Here is a 17,530-nt window from a genome sequence, read left to right on the forward strand (position 1 = left end):
CAGCTAAGCATTAGGCAATGATTTAAAGACATTACATTTGACTTTTCTTAATCAATCCATTATGCTGCCTTCTGGAAATACGTGGTGAAACAGAATGGCACAAAAAGATGAAAAATATACATGAGGAGTATATAATTATGTAACTCCTTAAAGATCACACTGAAAGCCTCAGAGAGTCAGTAAAAATTTTAGAAAAGAACTTAAAACTTGCACCTTAGTTCTCTAAAAGGACACATGAATTGCAGCCACCCAAGCCCAGAGAGAGTCTGTTACAGTGTAGAGTGGCCACTTCATGTTAAATGCCTAAAAACTGCCTAAACACATAAACACCATGCTTCAGTGGGTGTACAGCTGCATAAACACTTATAGGAAAAAGGTATAAACCATCTGATAGCTTACAGTAATGGTAAATAATACTGCCCCTGCTCAGTAAAACAGAGAGAGAATTTAATTCCAACTATGTAAGATACCAGCATTGGCTGAGAACTGACTATACAAATTGTAAAAAGTGTTTGAATGAACTGCATGAACACTAGGGCATACACGAACATACAGGGGAGAGAATTTCCAGTGACCAGAAGTGCTTCCTCTAGGGTTCCTGTCCTAGGAACCTCCATCCAGGACCTGGCCTCTCTGGAAGCACAAGGGCTGCAGTAGTTGAAAAAACATCTTTGACTTCAGGTCACACACTTTAATATAGTATTACATAAATAGCAAATTGTACAGGAAATAAATTGTTGAAATTATTTAATTTTTATCATTTTTATTTGCAAAACAGACCCAAATCAAGAAAATACATCATATTTACACACAGCTGATATTTTATATACAAAGCATTTTTATATTTACACATTTTATGAATATAGACTAATACTTTGTTAGATGGGGACAAAATAGAAATACTGAAAATATCTGAATATGGAACAACCAAGATTACCATATGAACTGGCAATTGACTATCCTTTTAAAATTACTGTATGTGTATACATTACATATGTATATACAAGCTCATTTCATGCTTGTGTATGAGCCAGAAAGAAACATAGTCTTGCAGTTAAGCACTAGGTCTATATGGTATAACTTTTATACTCATCTGTTTCTTATGCATGCTCAGCCACATGTCTGTATGAGAGAAAATACACATTTACTAGCTGGTCCCTGAAGACCACGATACATAAACACACACAGACCTGAACTATTTAATATCTGACTTAAATGCTAGTTTCAACCCATACTGCAGGTCCTCAGGGACCTAAGGAGTGCATTCAAGCTTTCATCTTCTCTTTGCCCTAAATAAGTAGAGTTGATTGATACACAACCTCAATATATGTGCTTAGGAATTCTTAAGGACTTGCAGCCACTGAAACTTCAAACTAATACTGTAGTGATTTATTGGGAAAGCATTCCTTCCAACCATCAAACGGCTACCATAATCTATTTTGAATTTTCTTTATTTTTAATTGCTCCTTGCTTTTAGCAGCAGGTTTTTCATATACGTTATGTGTAATAGCCATGCTCATCATCCCCCCCAGTCTCCTCTGTGGAGCAGTGCAGCTCCTATGGCTTCAGAGGTTCCTAGGGCTACATTTCCTGGAGTGACGATTCTTTGTTCCCTCCACTGGGTGCATCTCTTTCTTAAAAGAAGAGACCAAAAGTGTAGCCCCTAAGGTACACATTTGTGCTGCCATAGGGACTGCTCTTATGTACCTGCTCTACAGCCCAGGTGTATAACTAGCAGGGCCTGAGGAGAGGGAGAAGGCAACAGCCTCCAACATTCAGTGTGTTACCTGCCAGGATGCCTGTCAGTTCAGCAGAGTTACCTCCAAGTTTGGATTTTTGGTCGGGTTTTCAGTTGGGTGGGGTGTTTGTTTTTTTTTTTCCCCTGGCCCCTTTCCCAACTTGCTCAATATTTTAACTCTTAATCTCCCCCCCTACACATCCCTGAAGTCTGAACTTTAGCACAGTCTTCACATCTGACTGGGTTCTTTGGCTGTCAAGATTACCTACAGAAGTACTTACTATGTCAGATCCTGAACAGCCCATTGTAAAAACCTTATCAGTACAGCCTTCCCTTTTAAAAAGAAACACCAATAACCACTCTCACACTGTATTTTATAGGCCTTTTCTGTATCTGCCCTGTAAGAATTCAGCTAGATCCACTCTGCCATCAGTCTTACCAGCACAGGAATTATCTGAATAGGAAAGAAAGAAAGAACAGCTTGAATTTGAGCAACACCAGGGAATGCTGTTCCAGCCCTCCAGTCATTCACTGAAGTGGAAATGGGTCTTAAAGATAAGGGAAGGAGTATTATATGAATTGGAGGGAGAGCAGCATATGTCGGAAAAAGATGCTTTTCCTGCCCTATTGAATGCAATACAACAATGCTGTACACTAAACTTACAAGCCAAACAACTTACTACTCAAATTTTTCACAAAGGAATCACTGTAAGACAAGTCAGAAATCAAACTTAAAAATATTCAGGCATGTTCTACAGTCTGTGAAAAGGGAAATTTTTCAATGGTAGTTGAATTTGTGGAATAACCTCAATATTCCTATTACTAAAAAAATATGTAAATTTATTACTAATAAAATAGAAAACATACAGTATGACTAGAGTATTGCTCAATCCAAATCTGCCTCTGGACATGAGAGACTGCAGTGAAGATCAGAATGCAATGCAATTTCTACATGTTACAATAATGATTTTCAGTAACATTTTCTATACCTAACTTTGAATATTAAAATTCTGCTGCTCTACTTAACTACTACCTAATCATGTCTTCCAACAGCTGTCTGTCACTCTGAATCCACTGGAATCAGGTGCAGGAATAACAACCCCTTGCTTCTGCAGTTCACGTAAAACATCCAGTATTGAATCCAATTCCATTCGAAACTTCTCCAGCTCCTGATTCTTCTGCTGTGCCAGCCTTCTCCACTTCTCCACCTCCTGGGTTTGCCTTACTTCAGAAATGTGCTGTGTCAGTTGGGTTGCCTGCAGATTAGAAGAAAGTCAGCACTGTGACTTCCCACACCAATACTCAGGCAGTGCTGCCACTGTGCAAAAATTTGCCACATCATTTTATCTGATGCTCAGTATCAAAGCTGAATACTCACACTGTGGGCATAGGTGGAAGCAATTTTTTCTAAATATTACAAAAACCATTCCGATAGCAATGAATTCCTTTAAATATTTACATTAATGACAGAAGGGTAGAATTGATTATTAACTAATGAGCCCCAGGAGAACTTATCCTCTACAAAGCAGCTATTAAATTTGAATACTTAAGACAAAGCTGAACACACAACATAAAACCCTCTATAAATCAAAATTAACTTTTTGAATTGCCACTTAAATGTGGGAATTAAAATAACTCTCTGCAAAACAAACTAAATCTCAATGACATGTTGTAGCCTACTACTCTACTTTTAAAAACCACAAGTTCTGTAAGTCATCAGAAATTGTCCTGTAGTCACAAAGATCTCATGCTGCTGCAGATAAAGAACTAAACAACTTTAACACAAATCCCTGAAATAATCTTATTAAATTACACATCATAAGAAGTGTCATAAGATATCAAAACCCTCACACCACAATTACTTGTAATTGATTTTTAAAGAAAGCCTATCACTTAAAGGCCATAATTATCATACTTGCAGTTTGATACTAAGGATAACCTGTTAACTACATGCTCAGCAATTTCCTTTTCCACACTTTTAATTTTGATATAATTCATTTAGGCTACTGTTCAGTGGCCCAGTGCTGATGGTTAAAGGAAAAAAAAAACTAGGACAAAAAACCCAAAGCTTAATATATAACAAGAGAAGGAGCACCACAAAAAGATGAAATTATTTAGTACTCATTATGTATACTATTGTTTCTTTTTAAAAAACCACAAAATATTACAAAACATCTCAGCATTCAGTGGAGCTAGATCACAGAGTAGGCAGCAGCAAACACTTCACAGAAATGGTAAAGACATCCTCACATTATATAAAAGCAAATTAATAGCAAAGAAATGAACTGTATTACAGTCACCTGTAGCAGGACAGAATGCGAACAAAAATCACAGTAAAAACAACAGTGGCAACAGGATTTGTTTTTAATCCAGTGACTTGTTTTATGCACACGTCTATTTTGAAAGAAAATAAGTATCTGATATAAAAATGTACAAGAAGAAATCCAAAAAAATCTTTACATTAAAAGTATATTCCTTGAGATTTGGTTTTAAAATTTAAAATAAAACTAGATATTTCTATACTTTTAACATAGCTTTTCTGAACAGGACTGCTAGGACTAGATAATCACAGTTCAATTGAGGAATATATCATAGCTTAGACTCTGCATTCCAAACTCTTGTCAGTTTTCAGTAGGTCGCTTTCACTTTGTAGCTGAAGTATGAAGTAACAATATTGACTCTGGAGGTCACACTGTCCAACCCTCTGGAACAGCAAGGCCTTCTTAGGCCAGGCTGCAAGGAAGTTACAAAAGTAATCTTAATTACCACAGCAGGGTCGAGCTGACCAGGTCTGCACCTACATTCACCTGCATTAGCAGGCAAAGACAAAACCAAGCTACTTCCCTTCTGCAGTGCAAGCTAAATAAGCCTGAATAAATACCATAAAATTACAATTAAACCAATAAATTGCTCCTTAGATGTAAATGCAAGGTGTACCTTTTGAATTTCATGCTCTCTTTCTGCATGTCTGCTCTCTATATGCTTGATTTTCTTTTCCAGGCACAAGAAATGTTTCATTTCAGGACTCTGGCTCTCCCTAGCCTCTCTCAGTTCTTCCAACAGTTTTGTCACCTGAAGTCAAAGAGAATTGAAGAAAATTGTTATCATAGTGTTAAGCAGTGTATATACCAGATTCCTTTAAAAATGCATTTGCATTGTTTAATCATTACATTCAAAACATGTAGTAAAGCAGACATAAAAGAGAAATGTCCTTTGTTCAAAAGCTTTAACAGGGACTCAGGGACTTATATTAGGATTTCTCATTTCTAAGAAGTAGCCTGAGGACATGAAAGTCCAGTCTCTTTGATAAATCCAGTCCTATTAATAATGTTACGAAGGGATTGTGTTCTGTCACATTTATACTTCATACAACAGAAGTTAACAGAGAATATTACGATTAGATGTTCTTACACAATCCCTTCTCACACCCAAGATAAAGACCAAATATAAAAGCTACCGCTGTATTTTTAAGGAATAATTTAATTATAAACATGCTGCTAAGAAAGATGATTACAAGCCTGCATGTAAGTTTAACAACTACCAGGTAAAAACCAACTTGACAATGACTTGAAACTGATTTCCTAATGCTCCAGAAATTCAGGGAAGTTTTCTTATAAAGCCCTACTGGTTTATTCCCATTCTTTGCCTATTTTAAGTAACTTAATATTCCCTTATTTAACATTCAAAGCATTTTTGGTCACTCTTAATGTGCATAAGTAAACTAAAGGGAAAACTTTGACATCTTTAACCTTTATGATAGTCCTTGGCTCCCCTTAGCCAATATATATGAGAGCTGTTATCCCTCTTCAAGCACTCAGCCATCCTTGGCTCTCTACTGTGAATTCAATGAATTCAAGTTGCATTGTGGAAGCACTGTCCCTTCATAAGATGTTGTCACTCTTAGTGAGAAGTGACTCTAAGGCAGCTTACTGTTATTTCCATTTTAAGGTGGCTTTCTAAAATAACAAGGCTTACATCAGTACATTTTTGCCTGTCCATTACTCCAGCAGCATTGCACCTGTTCAGCCATGTTTGTCAGAGGAGCAGAAAGGGTCTGTGCAAATGAGTGTCTGCTGCTTGGCTGCTAAGTTGCCCCACTGAAGGGAAAGCTAATGGGTGGTCTCAAGTATATAATTAAATATAATTTAAAAATCATAGTGGACAGATCTCATGAGGGGGAAGAAAGGTTCAAGAGAAAATGGGCTCTTGTGTATTTTGCCAGTGACCAAACCACGTCGAATACAATACAGTGCTGCATGAAAGCTGTTAAGGAAAAGAAGTACTCAATTAATGGAAAACATCCAATGAATAGCATTTCTGAGATTATAATTCAAATAACGATCTTCCAAGAAGCCTCAGGAAAAGCTTTGTCTTTTTGGACATACCACCATTTTAGACAGAAGACTCAATCCTATTACCAGTGAGGTGCTTTCCCCTATCACTACTATTTCCATGCGCAGGTTTGACTGTCTTCTCTTCTCAGCAAAACTTATTTAACCACTTAATGCTTAAAATGTATTTTAAAAGCAGCACAGACATTGTGCTAGAGGCAAAAGCAAGGCTTTACATAGATATTTCTCTCTGTATAGTCTTGCAAAGATTTCTGTAACAAAGATACTCCTGTACATTTTCTTAAATACCAGCACCTTGAAGTTGGCCTCTACCCTGTGGGTCAGACTGGATGAACACCTTAAACCACCACTGTCAATAATCTGTAAAGCAGTCATAGAGGAAAGAAAAATATTTTTCTCATTGTACTCTTGCCCTGTTTTTCCAGGAAGAAGTATTACATACACTGACACCACTGGAATGAAACAAGCTTTATAAAGAAAGCCAACATCTATATACCCAAAGTCTCAGACTCTTTTCTGCAAACACAGAACTTGTATAACAGGGCATTTTATTTCTCCCCCTACAAACACACGGTTTTATACAAATACATCACAACAGAGGTGGAATTTTGCATGTGTAAGATAAAATACCCAGATCAATCCGAGTTTAGTGAGATTAAGATTAAGCACTTTTAATAACCCTTGCAAATTAGAGTATTATTAAAATTAAGTTAAAATTAGTGATGTTCATATATCAGGGAGATGGTGAATGAAGCATAAGCACAATGCTGAGACACGCTACATCCTTCTCCTGAACAAGAGGTGGCAACAAAAAGACTGGCAGTACTTCAAGAACATGAAAAGCATAGCCAATGATTCTAAAAGCTTGAGCTAGAAGGTGGACAGCAATTTGACACAATACTAACCCAAATGCAAAGATAAGAACAAGCATAATTTTAGAATTATATGCTATTGACAGAAGTAGAAGGCGAGGAAAAAAAACTATATACTTCTCTCAAAACCATTGAATTTCATAACTTTTATAGCTAACTCTCTTCTTAAGACACATTAAGTTTCAGAGATAGCAGAGGAGAAAGCCAAATATATAACAGCCTAAGTTAGTTTTATAGCAATGGAGAATGAAAAAAAGAAAAGGTTTTGAAAACAGTAATAAAAAATCCTCTTAATAAAGAGGAATAAAGATAAAGTCCTGTGGTCTATTTATCACTAACCACCATAACTCTCAGAGGATATGAAAACATGGATTAACCTGCTGATTAACCTTCATACAAACATCAGAAATTTAAACAAAATAAATATAATAATAAAAGGATTAAAATCAACAAAGTTCTGCATTCTGTTCTGTGTTGTTCTCCTGGTCACACTAGAAAAACCTTGCACTCTCAGGGACAATTGATGTAGAAGCAATTGACATAGATTTTGTTCCTAAGGCATATTTTACTATATATTATTTGAGGCTTGACATGAATTATGACAAAAACTCTTACTAGACTAAGGTACCCCCACTGAAACTTAAATATACCTCTTTCTGTAGGAGTTGCTCTCTTATCTGTGAAACTAGAAGAGCTTCTTGACGTCTGTCTTGTTCACCAAGTTGTTCTTGAAGATGTTTAATTAGCATCTACAAAAGGTTTAAAAATATTTTGTCATTAGCATACACACCCATGACAACATGCAAAAACCTGTGCAGGAGAAGTACAGAAAAAAAAAGCAGCACTGAGAAAGTTGGGGCTGTTCAGCCTGGAGTAGATTGTGTGGAAACCTCATAGCAACCTTCCAGTATCTGAAGGGACCTACAACGAAGCCAGAGATATATCTACTGCATTTTACCTCCTGTGTTGAAATTTTGTTCTTTAGTTCAGCTACTTTAGAAGTGGAATATTCCTTTGCATGCTGGCAAACAATCTTCTCGACTTCCCTCTGGTGGGAAGTCTTCAGAGATGCAATGTATTCTGCTGTGTCTTCCTGCATCCTGAACAGAGCAAGAAAAATGTGAGATGTAGCAAAGCAGCTACAGACAGTTCTTCAAAAATGCAGCAGATTCTCACTTGAACACACTAAATAACAAAAATGTTAAAGGTGGCATATCTTTGATATTTCATAATGAAACCTTGCAAGAAAGGACCACAATTACTTCTATTGCTCTGAAGGGAGGATGGTGGATATGTGCATTATCTAACTAGAGTCTGTTAGGATACATAAAATTCAGGCAATTGTCTTTGCTGGTTCCTCTTATTAAAACAGTGTTGAGAAAACACATGCTTTTTAACCATAATGCAGCTATCTTCTTTTAGGTATCCATTTTAGAAAGGAATGTGTTGCAATCTAAACATGCCAATTTCTTCTACATTGATTGTGAAGGGATGTAAGGAAGACTAGGTGAAGTATAATATTTCTGCAGTTGTCAAGTAAATCCCACTGTAAGCATACCCCAGGTCTGAAGGAAAGAACATGGACCAAACATTAATGCTATACAACACAAAGTATCTAAGATATGATGATTTACACTGAGATATTTTACTTAAAAGTGTAAGAAATTGTAGTATTAATAAAAGCATGAATACAGGTTTGCCTGTAGAAAGAACTTTGAGAGTCCACTGCTTAAAAAAAAACCCAAAGTAACAAAAAACTCCAAACCCCCTCCCAAAGCCAGAAAGCAGTACAAATGAAGGCATAAGCAACCTTCACACATGGCTGACATGTTAATGTGTTACTTCAATCCTACATTTGCCAACACTTTAAGAAGGTTTTTAAAGGAATGTTGAGCATTTACCTTCGTATGTTACTTTCAGAATAAGCCAGTGCTGCTTGAGACTTCACCCGCTGCTGGCTCATTTCTAGGGACAATCTCTCCAGCTCTTCTTTCAGTTGTGCATTTTCTTGCAGAACTTCCAAGAGATGAGAATCAGAAAAGGTATGTGGTTGGTGTATTTTGTCATCATTGAAAATGCTTAGAGAGGGTTCAGTGTTGTTGGAATTCCTTCTATCTGTTGTTGAGGTATTCTTTTTCAAGACTTCTGTAGAGTTTCCATTAGTGTTTATTTTATTTCTTAAATTATTATCAGACAACATCACCATCCTTTCTTTTTGAAGTTTCTCTACAGTTTTTGTGAGGTCTTGTATTTCTCTATTTTTGGTGACCAGCTCTTCATTTAGTTTTAACAACCTGTCTTTTGTGTTACCTTGTTTTATCTTAGAGTCCATGGACTCTAAGTCTTTATTATCATTTTTACTTCTGAGTTTTAACTGGGAATTTTGACTTTTAAGATTTTCAATTTCTCTTTGGAGGTTTCCAACAGTGATCTGATGGGTCTCCTTTAGATTCTGAAGCTCCTGTTCAAGTTCTCTAGAAGCGGCTTTATCACCATTCAGTTTTGGTGTTCCATTCATAAATTCATAGGCAAGTAGTTGCTCAAGCTCTGCAAGCCTTTGTTCATACTGTATCTAGGAGGGGAGTAGAAAGCAGGGACAAAAAAAAGCAGTTGCATAAGTGCACTGTTATTATTAGCTCCACTGTTATTATTACTTTTTAAAGTTACGGCCTGTCTGAAGGAAGATTTCAGAAGACAGGATACAAATAATGTTTGCTAACAAACTATTCAATCAGTTCAAAAATTAGTGAGTGAAATAATTAAGTCTGCTGCAAAACAGAATTACTTGAAAAATTTACGACAAAATAATCTAATCACAATGGATGCAGTAACTATGGGATAGAAAATTATACTTACTAGAAAATATTTCATTTTTATGTAATTGAGTTCTCTTCAGATGCTACCAATGTTAATTTTGCCATTATGTACTTCTTATATACCAGCTGGAAAACATTCATGTCAAATGTTCAAAACGGCACTTCACATTTTTCAAAACATCTTAATTTTTAACAGAACAGATATTTCTTTTTATGTATTTATAAGTATGAAGGTAGAAGTATGTATTCAGAGACACACAGGATCTTTCCTCCTAATGAGCTGAGGAAAATCTAACCTTTTAAACTGCTTGGATGGCCTTTGAGGAAACTATGATGAGCGACTCGTGGAGAAAAGGTGGAACAACTGGCCAATGCTTTCCTTTCTTGCTCATTAAGCACCTGCACAGTTCAACTTTTCCTTTGAGTGAAATGCCAGACTTCCATGCTTCCTAACCCGAGTCTTCAGGCTCACTATCATGTAATTTTTGGACAGCATGTTTAGTGGTTCCCAATGCTCCCTGCAGAAGTGCTCAGTCAGCAGACCTTTGAAATCACAGCCTTTGGTACAGCAAGGAATTAGATAAGCAGCTACTCTGACCCACAGGGTGAAAACCACTTACATTAATTGTAAGAATTGAATTATTATGCCTTGAGAACATGTCCTCTTTGTTTCAATACTACCCTAGAATTTCAATGCTATTTTTAATCTTAGATGCTGAAGGTACTGAAATTCTGGTTCTAAATTCTTTTGAGTATTTTTTTTCTCCTGAATGTGGTCTTTGTCTTCAGTTTTAACCACTGCCTTGTGTTAGACTCCAGTTGCCTTGTGACTGTTACTTGCAGAAGTGGACTACTCAACTTTTACCTTTATTTTTTGAAACTGTTGTTCCATGGCACGGAGGCTTTTCTTAGCTTCATCATCTTTACCTTCAAGTTCTGTTTCTAATTTCTTTATTCTTCTCTCCAAAAATTCAACTGTGTTTGTTTTAGCTGAAAAATCATTTGTTTTCTCAGCAGCAGCAGCAGCATATATCAAAGCAGGCAAAGAATTTGGATACCTTCTTTTTAGAATTCCTTCCATTTCTCTGATCTGCTCATAAGAAAATTAAGTCAAAGGTCAAAAATAATAAAGTTCTAATGAAAAGGGAACAGAAATAAGTGACAGAATGTTAACAAATTTCATTCCCTTAAGGTAGAAGAATGAATACCATATATGCATATATTGAGAATTATTTTATATTCCTCCCATTTAAGTTTTTGTTTACAGAAAAGCAAGACTCATCGTCTCTTACTGACTAACTTACACATGATCTTAAAATATTGCTCTGGTCTTCAGACTGCCTTATGTCAATTGTCTACAGAAAGTCAAAAAACGGGATTTGAGTATGGCTCTGAATGCTGTGACTGTTTTTTCTGGATTTGCATTCGCATTCTACTTTTCCAGCTGTTACAGATATTTCATAGCAATCTTGGCATTATTCTCCCAACAACAGATTGTATGCCTTTTGTTTTGTAGTCTGCAATAACATAAACTGAACACTTTGCATGCAACATTAATAACAAGTCCTTCTCTTATCTATGGATAAGATACTCATACCAGAATTCTGCAAAGGCTCTTGCCCATGAGTCCCTCATCCCTAATTAATCCAACTGCCACCTCCTAAAATTCAGGAAGGCCCACCTCCACTTGATGTTTCTTTAGTAGAAACATGGATTTTAAGGTGTCCACTCCCACAGTTTCCATGAATCTTGTAGGAATCCAACAGAATTAAAATCCCTACTTGGTTGAAATTCATCATGCTGTTAAGGAATTACTGAAGGTGGACAGAAGTCTTAAGACGATAAACAGCAAACTTTGGCTTCTTCCCTCTTGCCCCTTTTGAAGAAACTCTTAAACAGTTATTTTAAATGATTTTCAGAGGGATATCATCTTCTTAGAACATAGTAGCAAGAAGTACTCTTTCTAAGTAAATAATTGCAGCTTTTTGTGTTTGTGACTGTAATGGAAGTTACTTTATCACAGAACTTCATGCTATGCTTTATCCTTATGAAAACACTGGAGTTTTAAGAGACCTTATGTGAAACAAAGGTTAAAGGAATGATAGTTCTTTTACTGCATACTTGTCGCTCAAGATCCTGAATTCTTTTAGCATCTGCTGCTCTGTCTCGTAAGCGTTTCTTCTGTTGCACACACTGATCTCCTGCTTCAGCTCTGAGCTTCTCCACCTGTCCAATTTACCAGGAGACAAATTGAAATATGTATTCAGAGACACTGCCCCATAGTACAAAAGCATTTCAAACACACACCATTCAATGAAAGTATTCTGGCACTTAAAAACTTGTAATGGTAATTTCTGTACTAAGTGATTCTTCAGATTCTAAGCCCATGTGACAGTTTCCTTCTCCAAAGCAACTGAAACTAGATATCCAAATCCAAGAGAATTTCAGCTCTGGGACACTCTTGTCTTCATACCAGTAAAACTGTTTCTTTCTTTCATACTGCCAGTATGCAGGCTTGATTAATAAGCTGTTATATAAAGTATTACAGTGCATTCCATGCTTCAGGATGAGTTTAGGAAATGGTTTGTGATTTGCAATGCTGCACAATGTCATGAGATATAGAAACAGCCAAAAGGCAACATTATATTGTTCCTCAATAAAAGCTGAGTCACAGAATCAGGGGAAGGACCTGGATAACTCATTTTCTTGCACTCCCAAGAAGTCTGGCCATGAGGACTCAAACCTACAATCCAAAATTGAATTTCCTACCTTTATTAGCCACTATGATCTCTGTACAGGGATATTATACCGTTGGATATTAAACAATATTCCTATCTTGAATTCTCTCCCACATTGGTAATATTAGTGTAAGTCATGCTTTTATGTCAGCATTTTATAGTTTGATTGATTTGATAATTTCAGTGAAGTCACAGCTCTAGGCACCAGAATTTTTATACACGAGTCCATCCCAGAAAAAACGTCAATAAAAATATTTTCTTTTACAGGAATGATATCTTGATCAAAGTTTGACATGGTGGTGTCCAACCCTGGCTGCTCCTTCAGAAGCACCTCCTTTCATCTGCGATCTCTCTAATAAAACACCATAAAAATTCCAAGAGCAGTTTATATTTTAGCACTGGTAAGATTTTTTAATTTTGTGAATCCTAAGTCAAATGTACTGACAACTAGACAAGGCAAATCTCAGCAGTATTCAAGATTCATGCATTAGATTTGTTTGCTTTATATATTGAGTGTTTTGGGTTTTTCCTCCCCACTACAGTAACCAGGGATTTTTTTCCTAAGAAAGAATTTAGAACTAGTACTTAAGAGGTAAAAGAAGTGTTGTCTAAGTTACTATGGAGCAAAAAGAAGAAAAAGAGAATGAGAAGAAGGTTGTTCTCAGCTGTTAATGTAACAATATATTTCTTTCCCTTAGGTCAAGAAATTTGAAGGTTTTAGGGAAGCATGTTACTTTTGCTCCCAGAAGCATAGCCAAGATGTACAATGAAACCAATCTAAAATACCGGAAAAAAAATGTATTATTATGAAGGAAGTAATTACATTACACTCATGGAAAGAAAATGAGAAAGAAACAATTTCCAGTTCCAAGTTCTTAGATAAAGCTAGATATTATCACCTCTAGTCTTAGTTTCTCAATTTCTTCTCTTGCATCTCTAAGACGGGCTGCATCTTTATCCAGAAGATCTTGATTTTCTGCATACCACTGAAGTCTTTTTTTTAAATGACTAATTTCTTGTTTGTATGATTCTTCCATAACTTTAAATTCATAAGACTTCTCACCTACAAGAATAAAACATTCTTAGAATTGTTTTATTAGCAATTATGCATTGAAGGAGTAATTAATCAACACTGTATTCCCCAGCATTTTTCATATGTTTATAATTTTGACAATACTGTTACTGCAGTAGTTTTAAAACCAGATCCTAATTAGGATTTTAAAAGCAGCAATATTTGTAAAAATCCCTATATTTCTGTCATACATAGCAGTACTCAATGGCCTACAGTTCACTGCATAAAGTATTTAAACAGAATCTTAGGGAGATGTATTCTTCATCATGCTCTAATACCCAGACCTTTAGCATCAAGGTGACAACATAGAATATATGCTTAGATGTGTACTGATCATACTCCTCCCATTTAGGGATCAAGCATTTTAAGAAGAGACATGGAGGTAAATATTACTGCACTTAGCATGACATCTGATGCATGTCAGCATGTTATACTTGACACTAGAAATGAGAGAGTCCAATTTTGAGCCTTCTCTCATTAATTCAAACTGGAAAAACCTCTGGTAAGAATTCTGAAAAAAGTCCCAAGGCATAGGTTATAGGTAAAAAATGGGCTAAATCTAAACAGAAGACTAAGATGTAACATAATATTTTCTTATGAACAGAGCTGTCACATAATTGAAATCGTCTGTTTTCTATGTCCAGTGAAAGATGGGCAAGAAATCAAACTTAACAGGCCAAAACAAAGAGTTTGGTTGGATACAGGAAGATACTTTCTAATAGAGTACCAAAAGTACTGCAGCATGTCCTTCACTGTATGCTATTTTTAGAAGTTTAGACTTGTTTGGAAATACTCTAGATGCATTTCACTAAGAAACTGAAACCAGTTTTTGTTACAAATTTATTTAATGAAATGCAAAGTAAGCAAAATCATTCAACAAAACGAAGGTGCTTTACTTGATGCAGATGCAATCTGGACTTTTGCTAAATCTCTCTCTTTCTTAGCTTGGACCAAGTCTACCTCAAGAGCTTGCTTATCTTGTTTTAGACGTCTTAGCTCTTCTTGCAATTTAGCTTCTTCTTTCTGGGTTTTAGAGAAAACAGTAAAACATGAAAAAACTAAACACATAGTATCACACAAAACCCCTGAGCATCCTTTTCATTATACAAAGATTAAATCACTACACTTGCATCCGACCACAGCAACAATAAGGTCTTTTAATTTTGGTATTATTTTCAGGCCCTGTGATAGGAGAGCATGGGAAAACATAAGCTAAACACTAAAAAAACACCCCAAACTCCAGATTTTTTAAGCCTTACTTAACTGTCATAGAAGTAGAAAACCTCTGCCTATTGAGAGGGTCAGTAAAGAAAATGGCTTGACTTACATCTGAGACAGAAGACTGTAGGTTAAATGGACAGATGTATTGTCCAGCAGTTCACCTTACTACATTCTACTTCTAGCCATTTTCTGCTGGCAGTCTCTCTTCTTTTTGCTACACATGAACAGTAGCAAACTTCAAGACCAAGTAGGACAAAAGGTCTTGGTGTGAGAGCCACCTCTAGAGATGGTGCCCCTTGGTCTTAAGTATGACAGGTACAGTAAAAATCAACTGGGGGCCTGAGATTTTGGGAGCAGACAGTAAACAGACTGAGTGTCTAGGCAGGTGCACTCCTATCCTGATCTGCTGAGCAGGCTACATCAGGCCTGTGTGCATCAGGCCACACATTTCCAGCAGTATTATTTTATTTATTTCTGTGCTACAAGCAAAGGCACTACTCTGTTATTTTATAGCTTTAGTATATACCTACCCGTGCTGCCCGAAGCTCTGAAATCAATTCTGTGAAACTCTGATTTTTGGCTGGTTCAGAATCCTGCATGATTCGTGACTGGTTATCAGTCTTCTCTATCTTTTCTCTAAACAGTAGCAGCAAAAGCAGTTATGCAATGTGATGAATCAGCATACTATCAATGGCTACTGGAAAACAATCACAACCCCCTGTCCCCCAAATAGTACCACAAAGTCAATCCATGCAGGTTCAAAACAAAAAGAGAAGCAAATATGCACAGCATTTGTATGCAAACAAAATTCACTGTAAGGCAAACTTGTTTATTTGGACTACACAAGGGAAGGAAATAAAAGTCTACCCTGCATCAGTGGAACTCATTTACAGGCCTCTCCAAAGCAAAGATCTGTAGATTAGGAGTACATGCAAATGCTAGGTTGTTTTTCTCATTGCTAGCACAGGATGCAAATCTCACAGGACCTACAATGCAGTGAATAGAATGGTTTCTCTAGCAGAATCTCTTGTGACCCCTGATCTACTGTGTATCTTACAACAGCATCAAAACATCTTAACAATATCAGCAGAGCCATAATATCAGAACAAGTGTAGTATAATGTATTATGCATTTTGATATGAATAAGAACACTGAAATATTTCCCAAGTGGAAGTCTCTAGTCTTCCTACAGGTTTGCAATACCATCAAGAAAACAAAGAATTAAGTGCCCATAACCAACACAAACCAATTCTCAAAATAAGAAACAAACCCACAAACTGGAGAAACACTAGAAAACATGTACCTGATAGACTCTGCAATGGTTCATTAAAAAAAAACAATGAACACCAGAAAACTCCAGAGATTTTAGGTCAGATATGTAAATGAGCCTACCTTAATTGTATTAATTCAGACTTTAAGCACTGATTCTCCTTAAACATTTGTTCCTCATTTTTTTTGTTTTGGATTTGTAGCTCTTTCATTTGTTTGTATAACCTCTCATTTTCCTAAGTTGAGACAAAGTAAAATCATGTTCATAAATTACTGTTTTCTACAGTTATAAAACAATTTCCTATGAATCATATAGTTTCCCAGCTGAAACAGTGGAAGAAAACACTAAATATTTCATAACTGCGCTTCTAAAATGGATGTGTACTTTCATTATCTACAATCTCATCCAAGTGTCTGCTCACTCTGAAGGAAGGAGCTAAGACAGACCCTCTACAAACTATCCCAACTATATTCTAAAAATGTGCTCAGGGGAGAGTGCTGATAGACTAGAGCTCAGCCTGCCCACGCTCCAGTCCTGGAGACACAAACCATCATTGTTTGGGATGCTCAGAGCCATACTGGAAAGACGTGGTGTTTATATCAAGGAATTATGCTGAGCATCAGCTGGAAGCTGGTTGAGCTCCCTACTGGATTTTACAGCTGCAAGTATTCAGAAGGATTATTAAGCTTGAGTTAGCTATTTTTCCACTTGACTAAGTAATACAAATCAGGTATGCTAACAAGGTTACCTTGAAATCTGCTGCTCAGATCTTGAGAAAAACATTTTAAAACCCCAAATTATTGAGATTTCTAATGCTGCTTAAATGTACGAATTTTAAACTACATTTGGGCAAAAGGTTTGTGGTTCTTCATTGACCATGAAGTATTTTCCCAGTACTCAACTGAAAAGTTACCAATTTTTACAATTTAGAACATTTACATGGAACTGTGGAAAAACTGGACATGTGAAAGACTTTTTAAATGTGCAGTACGTTTGCCCTTCACACTCAAATTCCATCAATTTTTTAAAAAACAAGGTACCTGTTTTCAATAGAAAAGTGTAATCATTAAACAATTTTGTTTCTGAAAGTGGATGAAACACAGCTTAACATGATGTGTGGTGTTACCTGTTGATAACCTTGAATAATGACCTCTTGATCTTCAATCTCTTTTTGTATTTGTGCCAGTTTTTCCTCAGTTACAGGAATTGCTGCTGCATGGGTCCACCGCTTTTCTTGGGCCATCTCTTCCACATTTCTTAGCTTTCAGAAAAAGACACACAAGCAATAAGAAAGTTTTCTTAGCAATATGGAATTTTCTGTAAGACTGCAGTCCAATCTCTTCATTAAGGTATGACAGCAGACCAGTGCGTGACTCTTACTGGAGGTTTACAGACACATTAGGAAACAGAGAAAAGGTATGAAGTGTTTGGGAAAAGCTAGAAGTTTCTGT

General features: G+C 36.3%; 1 protein-coding gene across 1 annotated transcript in view; it reads right to left on the bottom strand.

The window, feature by feature from the left end:
- Positions 1-2,775: 2,775 nt before the first annotated feature.
- CEP162 (centrosomal protein 162) overlaps positions 2,776-17,530 on the bottom strand; it is a 39,470-nt gene continuing 24,715 nt past the window's right edge. The window contains exons 17-28 of the mRNA XM_062488651.1: positions 17,206-17,340; positions 16,202-16,314; positions 15,340-15,445; positions 14,485-14,611; positions 13,416-13,579; positions 11,900-12,004; positions 10,644-10,868; positions 8,864-9,534; positions 7,921-8,062; positions 7,613-7,711; positions 4,676-4,810; positions 2,776-2,994 (exon numbers count right to left, since the gene is read on the bottom strand). Coding sequence (XP_062344635.1) covers positions 2,776-2,994; positions 4,676-4,810; positions 7,613-7,711; positions 7,921-8,062; positions 8,864-9,534; positions 10,644-10,868; positions 11,900-12,004; positions 13,416-13,579; positions 14,485-14,611; positions 15,340-15,445; positions 16,202-16,314; positions 17,206-17,340 — 2,241 coding nt within the window. The remainder of the gene's footprint in view (positions 2,995-4,675; positions 4,811-7,612; positions 7,712-7,920; positions 8,063-8,863; positions 9,535-10,643; positions 10,869-11,899; positions 12,005-13,415; positions 13,580-14,484; positions 14,612-15,339; positions 15,446-16,201; positions 16,315-17,205; positions 17,341-17,530) is intronic.

Source organism: Cinclus cinclus, chromosome 3 (genome assembly GCF_963662255.1).
Source record: "Cinclus cinclus chromosome 3, bCinCin1.1, whole genome shotgun sequence".
Taxonomy (NCBI): Eukaryota; Metazoa; Chordata; class Aves; order Passeriformes; family Cinclidae; genus Cinclus; species Cinclus cinclus.